This window comes from Orussus abietinus, unplaced genomic scaffold, assembly GCF_000612105.2.
Source record: "Orussus abietinus isolate OABI.00-Male unplaced genomic scaffold, Oabi_2.0 scaffold427, whole genome shotgun sequence".
Lineage (NCBI taxonomy): Eukaryota > Metazoa > Arthropoda > Insecta > Hymenoptera > Orussidae > Orussus > Orussus abietinus.
In genome coordinates, this window is record NW_019394575.1 from 1 (window position 1) to 15,128 (window position 15,128).

At 40.2% G+C, this 15,128-nt stretch overlaps 2 protein-coding genes across 4 annotated transcripts in view; one reads left to right on the forward strand and one right to left on the reverse strand.

Annotated features, from left to right (window-relative positions):
- The first annotated feature begins 503 nt into the window (after window positions 1-503).
- On the forward strand, window positions 504-5,149 carry LOC105702758 (sister chromatid cohesion protein DCC1). Its single transcript, XM_012430583.1, has 9 exons — window positions 504-702; window positions 1,166-1,336; window positions 1,754-1,955; window positions 2,072-2,264; window positions 2,344-2,560; window positions 2,832-2,941; window positions 3,231-3,414; window positions 3,491-3,627; window positions 3,717-5,149. Exons 1-8 carry the CDS (start codon window positions 686-688, stop codon window positions 3,594-3,596), a joined length of 1,200 nt encoding a protein of 399 aa, XP_012286006.1. The 5' UTR covers window positions 504-685; the 3' UTR covers window positions 3,597-3,627; window positions 3,717-5,149.
- A 498-nt stretch (window positions 5,150-5,647) lies between these two features.
- The window catches only part of LOC105702755 (focal adhesion kinase 1), a 55,374-nt gene continuing 45,893 nt past the window's right edge, over window positions 5,648-15,128 (reverse strand). For all 3 annotated transcript variants that reach the window (XM_012430578.1, XM_012430576.1, XM_012430575.1), the window contains 8 exons: window positions 14,257-14,336; window positions 13,569-13,723; window positions 10,769-10,909; window positions 9,860-10,009; window positions 9,639-9,738; window positions 8,818-9,049; window positions 7,989-8,280; window positions 5,648-7,845 (listed from right to left, as the gene is read on the reverse strand). In XM_012430578.1, the coding sequence (XP_012286001.1) occupies window positions 7,525-7,845; window positions 7,989-8,280; window positions 8,818-9,049; window positions 9,639-9,738; window positions 9,860-10,009; window positions 10,769-10,909; window positions 13,569-13,723; window positions 14,257-14,336 (1,471 nt within the window). In that variant the 3' untranslated portion in view covers window positions 5,648-7,524. The remainder of the gene's footprint in view (window positions 7,846-7,988; window positions 8,281-8,817; window positions 9,050-9,638; window positions 9,739-9,859; window positions 10,010-10,768; window positions 10,910-13,568; window positions 13,724-14,256; window positions 14,337-15,128) is intronic.

A 15,128-nucleotide genomic window follows, 5' to 3' on the forward strand; every position in this document is an offset into this window, starting at 1 on the left:
GAATCTCTCAACTCATCTCTGATTTGGCAGAGATGAGTTAGGAGATTGCCATAATGGTAAGCCACCACCGCCAACGGCCGCATGGTATTACCATCACGAATACGTGAGCCGCCAACGGCAATTGGTAGTTGGCACAGCCATCGCGAGTGCGCGAGCCCCTAACAGAAATTCGTTGCGCCGCCCTTGGGGGCAAAAAACGGTGAAAGCTAACGTACGAAATCAGAGGGCAGCACACGGTGCGTTCGCGCGACCCTGCCCGTGAGCAATCTCCCAACTCATCTCTGATCACTGTTACGGTGAAACACCGAAATCTGGAGAATGTCGACTTTCACTGGTGAATGTCATCATTCACATAGTCGCTTAGTATATGTCCGAAATATTTGCTAAATACCCTTATTTCTGACTTACATCGGTAAATGTTGACATTCACCGGTGTGTGATTGTCGACACACACTGGAGAGGATCCGAATGTACAACAATGTAATGAAATATTCGATCTTTCACCGACGTATTTGGTATCTGATGACATTCACCGGTGAAAGTCGACATTTTCCAATTTCGGTCATTCACGGTAACATCACCACTCTTTGAATCTTGTATTTAATGGCAACATCTTAAAAGAGCGCGAGAATAAAACTCCGTCGCTTCTGACACTTAACTTGAACTTTCATTTGACGTTTTCACGATGACAACTGTCAATCGGTAATGTAATTATATTTCATTATGGTCGAGTGATATCATGTAATGCAGAATATATTATCTTTATCAAATATGTGGCCGAAATGAACTTTGTAACAAGCAATATTATTGTTGGCAATGCACGTGGTATCGAATGTGTCAAATGGGTGAATCGTATTTCTGTATGAAAACAACGTTATTAGTTCATTTCACTCTGAAATCTTAACTGATTGTTATCAGTTGTTATGCTATGTTTAGCATTTAACGTTGCATTATGTTCGAAATGAATTAATAATCAATGCAGACTAGAGACGAAATAATTAATTTGAGTAATAACACATCTTATTAAAGAGAAACTATGCAATTTACATTTGAGGGTCACAAGTCTAATGTGCACGTTGAATTAATTAATATTACACTTAAAAAAATACAAATGAATAGTATTTGTGAGTAAATGGTGTACTTGATCTGAAAAATAAATTTTAAGGTTATTAAGAACGAAAGAAGATGCGAATAAAGTCCTAGAGCTGGCAAAACTAGACCCGTTGAGTTTTACTGGAGTAACGCAGGTTCTATACTCCAATACACATGAGAATGCATCTTTGAAATTGTTGGAATTGGATACTCACTTGCTCGAGGTATTGAGTGAAGGAGACACGTAAGTTCTTGTTTTTAATTTTCAATTTATCCGTGTTTTATCATATGACTCGATGAATCAGAATTATGCAAGATGAGCATGCTTAACAATTCTATGAGCGTAGCTTGTCATTTTCCTGTTGAGATTCAGAATAGTTTAAAGAACATGTAACTTATACGTAGAGGATGTACAAGAAACCTATTGCTTCTCTTTCTATGCGATTATGGAAATTGGATCATTTTGGCGAATAATCAAGGAAGAAGCAGTTTGTTGTCGTATAATACTATGTAATCCAGTCTATTACTTTGCCATATCTTTGCGTAGTTGTAATTAACGACTGGTAAATGAGTAACTAAGATATGAATCGGTTTTCTGATTCAGAAAGATCTGTATGTTTTGTATGCTCCCATTCATTCTTTACATTCATTTTATTCCTAGCTTATCGTTTCGAGGGAATAAACACGACCCCGCTGTTCTCTGTACAAAGAATCGCACGTATGACTTAAAAGCAGCAGAAACGTCTAATTCTTTGCTAGTGGTTTCGAATATGAAATTTGCAGAACAGACAAGCCTTGTTAATACTAATCATCAAGTTGTGGAAAGATGTGATGTTCAGGGAATCTTTCATACGTATTTTGAGGTATTGCACTTTTTTTTTTTCATTGGTGCAAATATTGTTTTTGCACAATAGATGCAAAAAAGGGATACATGTTTGACAAATCAAGCCAGGTCTGTATATTTCGTAATTTCTTCTAGGTACGGGAGTGTAAACCAAAATTGAGTCGATTACGTGATCTTTTGGAGCCATCGTCATTTAAAGGAATGGAATATGAAAAAAATATCGAGCCTGAAACACTTTACAATTGGGATAGGTTACAAAATGAAATGCAAGCTAGCGAAGAAGAATTGAAACAGGCTTTAAATGAATATTTCATCGTACCTATGAATGGTACGTGGAATCATTTTTCTTGATTTTTTTACAAGTAGTAATTCTGAATGCATATTTATGTCATTAATTAATTTGACAGGTTATATGCGTCTTATATCATTCGAGTATGAAGCGAGAGCTTTATCCTTTATATTAGATTATGTTGGAGAAAATTCATGGGAGTTTGACGAAGTAGATAGAGAAGATACTTATGAATCCTTAAAAGAACTTATTCCCAAGACTGTTTTTGATGTCATTTTCAAGAAATATACAGAACCAAGTATCAAAACGAAAAAGGATGGTACTTCCTTGTACAGGTATAAAAAATTAGATAAACTCGCATAAACTATAAAACAAACTGATATTAAAAAATACAAAGGAGCAAGTGTAGTGATAGATTTAAGTTGTTAAGTTGATAAGCTGTGCAAACAGCCTTGTTTCTCTAGAAACCAAGAACTCGAGAGAATGCCGATAATTTAAAAGCAGTATTCTTTTTTTTTTAATTTCCATACTAAATGGTAGTATCATACTAGAACACATTATTGATAGGCTTGCATAAGTGAATGAAACTTTGATGCGTTTTTACAGGTTAAATGAAGAAAAGACCTGTAAATTCCTAGCGCAATTGTTACTTAGTGCATCACCAGTTAACGATTATGTACAGTTTATGGAAGCATGGCGAATAGGGGTGCCAGAAAGTAAGTCACCTTAAAAAGATCTCTTATCAGTTATCTTCAGGGAAATAATACATAACATGATGGGTAATTGTGTAATTCGCATGCAATTGCACAGTGCAACAATCAGCGGATTTGGAATAAACTAAAATGAAACAAACTTAAAACCATTATTAATATTTTTCTAATATCACGTCAACAATATATTCATATATATATTCCCTTAATAAATTACTTTGTTAAAAACAAATTAATCCAATTTGCAGTACAGTATTGTATATTTTTTCATTAATTCTTATTTCACCGATTTCAGAAATGTCCGTGAAGAAGGAATATTTAAATGGAATAGCCTTAATTGTACCCAATAAAGGGAAAATGAAAAAAGACGTGATCGCATTTCCAGAATACAAGTTACCAAATAATATAAAGGACAGATTAAAAGAACTGTTCAAAGTAAAGGAAAAGTGGACAATAGAAGAAATATCACCATATTTATCGTAAGGACTAGGCGTTAACGGGATACGTCTCACACATTAGTTCACGTATATGACATTATCTTCTTTCCTTTTTTAGGAACGTGGCTACGTACAAAATGGACGTGAAAGCCATATTAACAAAATTTACTAGATCTTCCACAGTGAATGGAGTTAGATATTACAGTGCCAAATACGGCAAATAGCTTCACCTACTGATGCTTGTATAGTATAATGGTACATCGATCTGTCTGCGTTATTATAATCTTTAAAATGATTCGTCGATGTACCTAATCGATTCGGAAATAAATTCATTATATTTGCAGAGCTGGAGTACTACAAGTGATGACAATAGTTAACGCATTACACAGCCCATTACGATTAATTCCTAGGAACTGAGAAAACACGGCCTCGTGCATGAACTGCTGATAGTATTTCACAGTGTATGGAATAAAGTTTCATACTTGACCAACACACTGTCGCATCTTTCATAAGTGTTCTGACTTGAAGAAAGTTTCGAAAATACCATAAAAATACCATATGAAGGTTACGTAATACATGTATACCGAGGGACATATATAAAGCTATAAATCCGTTGGTTCCAGGATAACGGTGTCGGGGATGCGGCAGCCGAACGAGAGGAAAACGCAGTCTTGTTCCGAGTTACACTTCTAGACTACTACCCATCGCTAATTATTCTACGCGTAACATTCCGTTAGCAGTCAAACCTTTCTAAAAACGCGGTGTAAGTGCAGTTTATTGGACCTGGAATTCACACCTAGGCGTTTGTTTTTTCAGGCCTAGCCTGGAAGCAGACAGAAGACGTGTATTTCGGATTTGTGTATAACAAGCCCTTAATGCTTCAACAGGGTATACTTATAACCATGTGTATAAATGCTTCGTATGAATTACCCGTCTAAATAGCGGTATCGGTTCTTTCTTTCGTTTCGAAGTGTCCTACATTGTAATTGCTGCAAAAACGACAATCTCGAGAATGAAATGATTCGCCTTAATACAAACAATCGTCAATTCTTTACTTTATACAACATACATCATGCGATTGTACGGAGTTGCCTATATTATCAGTAACGTGTACGAGTCTTCTTTGCCGAAAAACAGCACTGCAAAAATGTAAATCCTACTAAAAGGAAATAAGACATTAAGTGATTTAAATGCTACGGTGGCGCCTGCGGGCCTTCCTTAATATTTATATATAATTTATTTATAAATATATTTATATATTTATATATATAGAACTATCTGACTACCTTACAGGGTGACGCAAAGGAGAATGATTTTGTATAGATTAATCCTTTATAAAAATTCTAAATACTTGTTAAAGCTTCCTTTCGCTCTCGGTTGTTGGCTTGGACAGTCTACTCGAGCATTTTTGGTTGAAGTCGTTTATGCTTTGAGTGCACAATCTTGAATAGCAAGTTAATACTTACTCGTGTATTCGTTATAAAATGCCTCCTACGTCACCCTGCGCATTGGCGACTGTCACATGTGTAACAAATGATAACTGAATTACCCTAAAACTTTGGAGGGGTTACCGCTGTAGCTGTAATTTAGTATAATATATGCTTAGAAACAGTGACGATCTTTTTATCGCTATGTCTAATGAATACTGTCCTTATCTATAAGTACGTTGAAACAAAGTGGCTCGTTTGCAAATGTGTACAAAAGTTCAACTTGTAGCAATATAGTTATCTTACCGATGTGGTGGTAACAACCAATCGGAATTAAGATGCAGACCAAACTTGTCTTGAAAAAATACTTTCTGAAGTACAGTGCCATTTCTCGTAATTTCATCGCGAGGTTTGCAATCAATGTTACAATATACTTACAAAACGTGGTTCAAGGTTCATTTAGACAAAACTTAATTATTTAATACATCATTACACCGCGGTGTCCGCGTGGACTTAGGATATGTGGACCACCATATTGGCCTGACGTTATTGTTTATACGATAACAGAGAGAGTGGGCGAATAAAGGGACTAATCTTTCTCGCTTTATCTTTCTCACTATTCGATAGGAGACCCTTCTGCGCTTCGCAACTGAGTTTTACGTAAAGAGAGAGCGAAAGGATAGTCTCTCTATTCTATCTCTTTCTGTTGTACTGCCATTATGGTTAAGGTGAAGTCAAACTCCCCTCAAATCAGTTGATTCGAATAAGATACTCTTTTTGAAGGTATTGGATCGAACCGTCTGAAACTTTAATACAAGATTTAGGAATTGTCCTGACCCTTTCAAAATTTGGATCTTTTAAAAAAACTCTTTACCTTAGCCCAGACTAGAGACAGAATAGCGTCGAGCTCTCACATTTCGATCTATGGGCTGCTATGCAAAAGCAATGGTAATACGAGGTCTCCGAGTGAGAATTTAGTTGACATAGAAATCACAGATGGCGCAGAGGTCCCTCTGCGGTCAATTAGGGCCTCAGAAACCATGAATCCAGAGGATTTCTGGAGTTTTACCTCGATTTCTTTATCATTATTGAACGAAAACAACACGTGGAGATGCCATTTAGTACAATGTCCAATATAATTCGACCCAGCTGTCGATATAAAAACGAACGTCGGCAGCGTAGGTATTTAAAAAGATCTTTTTTACCGACGTCGATAGAGTTCCTCGACGTGTTTCACTTCACCTTAAAATAGCGGATAGGGTCCATATACCATAAATCCATGGGTGTCCGCTGAAAGTAGGATAGCGACTGTCGTGTAAAGTCCCTACCTTTACATTAACGTATGCGAACTATATATATGGTAACGCACAACGGAACGCGATCAGATATATGTCGGCCTCTTATATCAGATATACGAAATTGGAAGAATCATTTACAAGAGCATTTCAATCCTTCACTCTCCTTTAAGAAACGATGTCAAAAAGTGCAGGGTATTACTTCACCGCATCAGCTCACGTGCGAATAGTCATCCACCATTGTAAACGTAGCGGATAGATTTGTTATTTAATCTTCTTCATACTTATAGCAGTTTTAATTATCAATTTTCTTCCAGTTTTGATAATCTATTTGAATTTCATCAACATTGATACGCTTGGAACATGAATTCATGTTGCGAGTATAATTTAATTCTCTATTATAATCAGGTGGCATCGTCCATTTCTGGTAAACACAATCCTGGTAAAAATTAACGTGCAGTTAAAAATCGGACTATGTGATGTCCTATATGGATCTCTCAATGACTTATCCATGTAGCACATAAAATATGCAGGAACCCACATACATGATATGAATGACTCGCCTGGATCCATATTAGCATGACGTAAGAAATAGCTTTTTGGGGTACAACGGTTTAAGATAAAGGGGAACCTCTCTCGGTATTTCTTTCTCTCTTCCTCTGCCTACTACCAAAATCTACTGGAATTATATGAAATTATCTAATGAAATGTTATGCGTGCAAAACTTAACGTTTCATGTTTCCTTTAAATCGTACCGTTGTATCATTACCTGCTTGGTCTTACAACTACGGAGCACCTATTTTACTCACGTTCACCTACAGTAGAGCCTATTGAACGTCAGACAGTATAAACCACTTTATCAAAGTGTAAATACGAATGCAAACATGCAGTGTTCGGCAGTATGTGTACGCACTTTACCTAGATATATATATACAAGCCGTATGGATCCTGCGTGGTCCGTTTGTTAGAAATTTTTACCAGGAGAACGTAGTTACGGAGACACAACAATTACGTTATCGTCTAACATAATTGTCACATAGAGAATGCACATCGTGTTCGCCTGATTGAATGTAGCATTATTTTATCCCGTAATAACGAAACCTCAAGAATCAATGTTAAACGAGAGTTGTGCAGACGTGAGCGCCTTTCGCGTATTTACATAAAATTTAAAGCGTTACGCGCGACGTCCTTTACTATACGTAGGATATGTACTGCGTTAATCTATGACGGAAATTCCTGATAGTGTCTGTCTCGCTCGTACATCTACGAATAAGGCTCGATGCTAAGGATACTAAAGCGTTAAAGCATATGCCATTGGTTTGAAAAGTTCAAAGTTAAAGGGTCTGCCGTGATACCTTAAGGTATCTCCAGGAAGTTGAATACTTTCTTTGACTGGAGAGCTCTAGGCTTGATTATCCGAAACTTTAACGCTAGCTGTCGTTCGAGGACATCTCATTGTAGAGCTTGCTCGTCGGAAAAATGAGTGACTCGTCTTCGTCGGACACGGTGGAGTGACTCGGGTGAACAATGGGGCCGACCGGTTGGGCCGCACTACAAGAAATCGGACCGATTGGTGGAAGATTCGTCGCGTTACCCGCTGAACCTACGCTGCACGACAATGTCGGTCGTTTCCTTTCTAAGCTATTAGTTGCCATTTGCCTCCTCGTCGTGGAATTACGCTCCAAACTGTTTGTCACCATGTGATGCCTTTTGTCCACATTAGAGATGACGTTAATGTCGGACTGGCTACCCTGTAAAGCAGAAAGAAATGACGCGTTCGCTCATATGAATATGGATAAACATGCCCGGGTGGTATACCGACCACGATGCGTCATAATGAATCCTCTGGTAGATCAAGAAACCCGAAGGGTCGAGATATGAATAATGCACGTACCTGCAATGCTCTGTCGACGGACTGACCCATTCTGTGTAAAGGATCTCCGCTTTGACTTTGTCTAAATGTTCCTTGTCTTTCGCTCGACTGACTTCTTCTCAACAATTGCTCGCCAGATTGGCTGGAACGAATTCGAGTATCCGAGGCAGACTGACGCGAATTAACAATTACCTCACTCTGCCTTCGGCAAATTTGGTTATCTACGTAAGGGTATCGGACACGAATGGAGTCGATCACATCCAACAGGTTTTTTGCGTCCATCGCTAGAATATGAGCTGCAGACAACATGCCTCTGAAATTGAAAATAAATAGTTCATTGACATATGGGAATTTTAAGATGGGATGACAATCCTTCCGTTCAATGTTCAATACTTTTCTTCTTTCCCCTGGCTGCTACGTAGACACAACGTCAATTTTTCATGAGAGATGAGGTTTAATACAAACGTGGCAGTAAATGCACCAAGCAAAGAATTCAGAAGTACCATAGAAGCCCAGATCCTATGTTAGCGTTTGACGCTCTAAATGTTGGTTAACAAACCAGAAGAGGGGGTAAAAAAGAGATCGCATGCATTAGCCAAAGATATCTCACATACGGGAGGATGAGACACGCGTATAGAAAGGCGAGTATTGGGTGTAAGATAAAGAAAGAATGCACTTTGCTATATATCGCCGTAAGATTAAGAGTGATGGAGAGATGACTACAGCGCCGCCATCTGTTGGCTAACATACTATTTATCGAGCATCGAACGTCCGTATCTTTCTGGACTTCTATGGAGACTTCTGAATTCTTTGCGCCAAGTAACATTTGATTTCTTATGGTTTAACTTACTTTCTGTATTCAGCGTCTAATGTAGTCGCACTGTAGTTCTGTGCTAGCTTCATTGCGGAAACAAGTTCTGCCATGTCTTTGCTGAGGACTTTGTGCGCCATCTCTACTTCACGATGTGCACAAACTGGCAGAATTTGGACGAGGGCATCCACGGAGGAAAGTAGATCTCGTAACTCGACTCCTACTTTCCGTACTAAGTCCAGATACTGATCCGCTTTGCTTTGTTGAACACCTGTCCCGGAGTAACGAACAATTATAATAAATCTGTATCAATTTTTTCCGGTGCGACACGAACGCGTCTAACACACTTTCCGTTGAACAATGCCGCCGCTGATTAAATATAAATCACCAGTATCTTTGCTTCGAAACTACGGCAAGATATATCATTTGAAAAAGAGGGAAAAACTTGACTCGACGAGATGTATCCTTTCAATTGAAACAATTAGAGCGATTATCTTCCACGCAACTGCGAATGCTTTTCAAGCTTTTGTTACGATAAAAAGACGGAACTTCCAAAGGAACTTGAAAATCCTGGAAAGTAAACGAAGTGCTTTTGTGCATGTACCAGCCCAGTGAACACTGTTATATAACTGTTAGGTAAATGTTATGTAAACTAACATGTTATGTAGCATAACAGTTAATTGTTAGTGTTAAGTTACGTAACTGTTAAGTTTGGGGTTCAATGGAAGTTTGGTGTAATTAATTTCTTTCTAACTCCGGGAGAGTATGACATAAGTATGTCACTGGATTATTAGGGCCCTTTGTACACATATATATTCTTTAATATAAACAATCGGAAAGTATTCTACATTATTACGTACCTTGAGACAAAGTCATGACAGCTCGAACGACGCTCGTGGTGCAATCGTACACTTTATCGTTCGTCCTGTCCAGATCCGCCGTAGGAGTAGGTTCCATCTTCTATTAAAAAAAAAAACGCTGATTACAATGGTACCTTCGACTCCACGATTCAGGAAATAACATTTTGAGCCGTTAAACGAATTTAGTAAATGATTTGGAAGGGACGTATTTGCCAATATACCTTTAGAATGATGACTTTGTCGGAGCCCTTGTCGGATCCCAGGGAGCCGGAATTCGCGGGGGGTCCCTCGTGACTAGGTGACTGGGTTACCGACCTAGGAACAGGTGGACTGGCACTCTCATCGCCACTTGTCGCAATGGACAGGCGTTTCTAAAATCGATTAAAACAGTCATTACGGCCACGATCGGATTTCCTCTTTCTTTCGTATAGAACGAATTTAATGTTTAAGGTGAAGTGAAACCCCCCAAATCAGTCGATTCGAATAAGACACTTTCTTTCAAGGGTATTGAAACTTTTACAAATGATCACCTAAGAATTGTCCCGACACTTTCAGAATTTGGATTTTCAAAAATACATTCTTTGACTTGGCCTAGACCAGAATCAAAATAGCGTCGGGCTCTCATATTTCGATCGATATAGAATTATTGAAGGCCCTGATATGGAAAACGAAAGGGTCAGGACAATTGTACAACGATTTAGAACACTTTAGTTACCGAGAAACTCGCATTCGCACTTGATAATGGCAAAAAAAGTGCCTTATACGCTTCTATCCTGAAACGAAGATAACGCGAGATCCCGGAGAGAAAATTTAGTTGGCATTAAAATCACAGATGGCGCGGGGTGGCGCTCTACACTCAATTATGGCATCAAAAACCATGAATCCAGGGGATTTCTAGAGTTTTACTTGGATTTCTTTATAATTATTGTACGGAAACGACACGTGGAGTATGCCATTTAGTACAATACCCAATATAATTCTAACAAACTGTCGATACAAATACGTATGTCGGTAACATAGGTATTAAGAACCGTTTTTACAAATTGCGGTCAAATTTGTCGACGTGTTTCACTTTACCTTAAAATTTTCTACAAGAAATTTCTATACGAGATATGCAAATGTCGACGTACTTCTTCTCTGGCAAGCCACCTACTATCCTCTTCCGATTGTCGCTGTTGTTCCAAAAGCCTTCGCTCTAATAATTTCTGTTCATCGTCTGCACCCTGATAGAAGGTCTCCGTACTTTCGAATAACAGAGATTGAGCGTTCCTCTAAAAAAAGTCAGGATTCTTGTTAATTTAACATTTGTATTTCCTTCCAGACCAATCCCCACACGGAATAACACAACGAGCAAGAACAATTCATAGATTCATAAATTCCTGAAATGTCAAGGCGTTGACAGGTTTTTAAACGTTGACAAGGAAGTTACAATGGCAAAATAAAATTCTCCGAGGAATAAATAATCACCAAGGAGATCACAATCGGAAGCACCTTTTCCTCCATCCGATTCTTACACTAGTGCCATAAATTCCGTGAGAGGACTTATTTAAAACTATGTTTAATTAATCTAATAATCACGCCTTATATCTTAGGTATGCAGTAATTAAAGAGATGCAAAAAATAGAAAAGTAACATAATCAATCAAAATTAACGTGTGCTACTAGGAATTACTCAACGGAAAACACTGTTAATCATTAATAACATCCGTTCGCCGGCCTATTATTAATAACCGATCAAAATGATCCGCAAGCAGCGTTGCATATGAAATCGATATTGATTCCTGTACTTCTCGTGCGAGTGCTGAAAGTAGTTAAACTGAAAAAGCATGCAATGTTGAGCAAGACCATTCTTCCATTCTTCGTGCAGTGTGTGAAATTAATAAATAATTAATAAGTAAAACGACCAAACGAAAGATGGAGAGGCAGACCAATAATTGCGTACCAGAAGTGTTACAGTTTAAACACCTCTAGCGCAATGTCCAGGACTTAGAAGACTCCTCAACGTTTGTAAATGTGCAAAAGTTAGCGACAGACTTAGATGAAAGAAATGTGAAGACACTCGGTACATCGTCAGGGCGGTAAAGCGAGGTAAAAGAAAGGTACAAAACCGGCACAATGGTCTTGGAGGGCTGTAATGTGCAGGCTGGTCATTTCTAGGGGTCAAATGGCAAACCTGATCTTGCTGAGGATCTTCCGTTAATGACCCACTGGATGACACGGTACTGTCGCTGACGGCCGAGGAAACCAATGAGCCGGATAGAGTGCCATCGTTAGAGCTCGTCATTGACATTATGGTGTCATCTTGCTTTTGAGCCAAGAAAGAGGTGATCTTTGCGACGCCTGTAGCTACCTGTGCTTGGCTGGGCTTCGATACCACAACCTGAGCTTGTTGTACGGATTGTTGGGCGGAAGCGAACTGTTGCTGATGCGCCGATCCTTCGAAGGCATTGAAATGAGACTGGACGGGATCGATCGGCGGAACTCCAACGGGCTGATGAGACGAGACTTGTTGCGGTAAGAACATAGCGGCCGTCATTCCATATTGCTGACCGGTTTGATGATTCTGACCAGTAAGGGGGAAATGGGAGTGCACCATGTGAGCTTGCACCGCCGTTGGCATGATTTGCTGGCTGGAGGTAATGGCCATGTACTGGCTCGTCTGCGTCGGCATCTGCTGGGAAGTCGGCGGCGAACTCGACGAATTGCTCTGCATTTGTTGGACGAAACTCTGCTGGTACGGATGCTGTTGTTGGGCCAGGTTGGCACTGGTGGCGTAGAGAGGGTAATTCTGAATCCCACCATCGGGATTCTGTTGCTGGTTGTAATGGGAAGAAGCGTTGGAGAGACATTGCCGCTGAAGTGAATTCTGTCTTTGCAGGTTTTGGACGTGCTGGCCACGCGCTACGTACATCACGTGGTGTCCCATTTGAGCAACGTTCGAGTAAATCTGCTGATGTTGTGGCACATTCTGAACATGTCCAGCCTGCGACTGGAAGCTCTGCGTCGGAATGGGACTGGAAGCCAAATTGTTCCGAGATACGTGTGGAGGCGTACCTGGCTTAATCTCGCAGTTCTGACTTTGGCCCGCCTGAGGGTGGAACTTTAAGACCGGGCCGTACAAACATTCCGAGCCTGACGATGTAACGTTAGTATAATTGTCCCCTTCGTCGCTGTTACCACCGCCACCACCACCACCACTAACACCACCACCACCACTGCCTCCACCATCACCGGGACAGTCGTCGGAATTGTTATCATTAGGGTTATCAGGGGGTTGAGCGATGATACTCCCGCTGTTATATGCCTGACCGGACGTTCCTCCGGAGACGTGAGTAAAGCTGCGGGGATGATTGGGTGCATGCGATACCGCTGCGTGGTTTAAGCTACCAGAACCGACGTTACCGGGATTCTCGGCAAAGTTACCCCCTATGCAAGGACTTTGACTGAAGTTGCCAACGATAGCCGAGCTCTGGGTGAAGTTAGCTACCGGGCCATAGATTTCGCAGCAGGATGTGGGAATGGGAATTGCATTGGACGTCGACGAGAACTTCTGCACTGGTGAGTAAAGGTCACCGGTGATGCTACCGACCACCTTGGCACCGACTGGGTACAAATTTTGCATCTCTTTAACCTTCTGTTGCTTCCTGACGCAGGCTGGCGACTGCGCCTCTACCGAGTCCGACAGGCTGAGATTGCTGACGAGAGGTAAGATCATGTCGGTACTGTCGAGGGAGTTAAAGTTCCCTTCCGAGAGGGTCGAGTCGCCGACGGACTGACTGTCGAGGGAGATCGACGTAGGTTCGGAGATGATTGGATCGAAGAAGGGTAGGTCGGAAACAACGGCAGTCGTCAGGACTTGATCTTCGTCTTGAAACTGTACCGCTAAAGTATTGAAGGGGGACGCGGGTGTTGTATATACAGAGGGACATACCCCCCTAGCTTGGTTGTCCTTCAATAATTGAGCTAGGACCTCAGGACTCTGGGCGACGATATATGTCGAAACCGGGGCAGCTGCTGTCAACAGTGCCTGGTCAGTCGAATTTTGCGGTTGACGGGAGGGCTTCGGAGGTGGAACTTCGTCAGCTCCTACGAAACAGAAATAAACCCGTCATGATTCATGTAAAACGGCTTTCGTCGTCTTCGAGGACGGTCGGAGCACTTGCAACCTTCTCTTATTAAGTTCTTATAACGATAGAAAAGTAAGCGATTCTTTATGCTCGTTGCGTTTTCATTGTTTTTGGAGGTACCAAGTGTCCCATCACACGCTCACGCGAGATCTTACGGATGGGCACGTTATCAAAAGCTGGGAGAAAACCTTTACTCCAACAGACGTTAACAGGTACAGGTAGCCATTAAACCAGAAGCGACCGAAAGGTAGAAGTACCATTTGGCAGCAGGGAATAGCGTAGGCAAGCGTAGTGTTCGGGTCAAAAGGCTGAAGAGTGGAGGACGTTTTTCAGGACACGGCATTGATGTACAAATTCTTGTAAAGTAGCTTGGCTTATTTCCAGAGATTTCTTTCACGAGAGTTAAACGTGCACGCGAAGTAGATCAAGATAATGCACATCCATACGCATTGAAACGCATTTTAATATGGCATTTAAGTGTGTTTTACGCACCCCAAGACATAGCTTGCACCCTCCTATTTTCCCGCTTCATAGTTTCCTGTTGTTGGTGCTTCTCCTCCAATAGGATCTCACTGTAATTTCGATTAAGAACGAGAAATATAAAACGAGTATCATAAACTGCATATCAATGAGACTACGATCGCGGGTTTTCTTTTTTTTTTTTTCTTTGTTTTTTTTTTGTTCTTTGCGAAAGACAGAAAGACAGGCGAGCTTAGAAGCAGGGAGTGGATTTTATATCTTTGGCGAGAGTGCTCACTTCTCGCACAAATCGGAAATCTCCAGCCTCCACAAGTCCGCCATTTTGAAACATTTTGATACTTGTTTCATCTTAAATTTTCCTTAAAACATGAAATAAAACCGCCCCGTAAGCAAGTATTTCCTATATTCTTTCATTCTCTTTTAAACTGACTTTGATTTAATACGCATTTTACAATCTACTAACCCTCTAAAGAAAACTAAACTAAGATGGCGAAATAGGACGAATTGTGAGTTCCACGTGCAAAGCTCCCCCGCAACCCACATAAAATTCAGCATATATCTAAAGTATTTAACACAATATGTATATAACCTTTTTCGAAGAGTTTCTTTTTTTTTCTCATGCAACTGCAAGTAATAGATATTTTTTAGCTGTGTCTTGTTGAAAGCCCTTTATCGTGTATGACCTTGAATTTACTTCTTGATAAACATAGATCTCAAAACTGTTAGTGTCTTTTCATGGTTTCTTTGAAAACGTTTCTAAAATATAATCTTTCGACTTATAAGGATACGTCTAATAAACGTGTGTCATTTAGTAATTAAACCACTATGCTTGCACCCTTAATATGTGACATCTGTGCGATCGACAAGCAATAAACTTTAACTAT

Excerpts from the sequence above, each read along its gene's own strand:
- LOC105702758 (XM_012430583.1), top strand. Across the intron at positions 1,956-2,071 it reads TCTTTCATACGTATTTTGAG|GTACGGGAGTGTAAACCAAA; the intron begins GTATTGCACTTT and ends AATTTCTTCTAG. Across the intron at positions 2,561-2,831 it reads GATGGTACTTCCTTGTACAG|GTTAAATGAAGAAAAGACCT; the intron begins GTATAAAAAATT and ends GCGTTTTTACAG.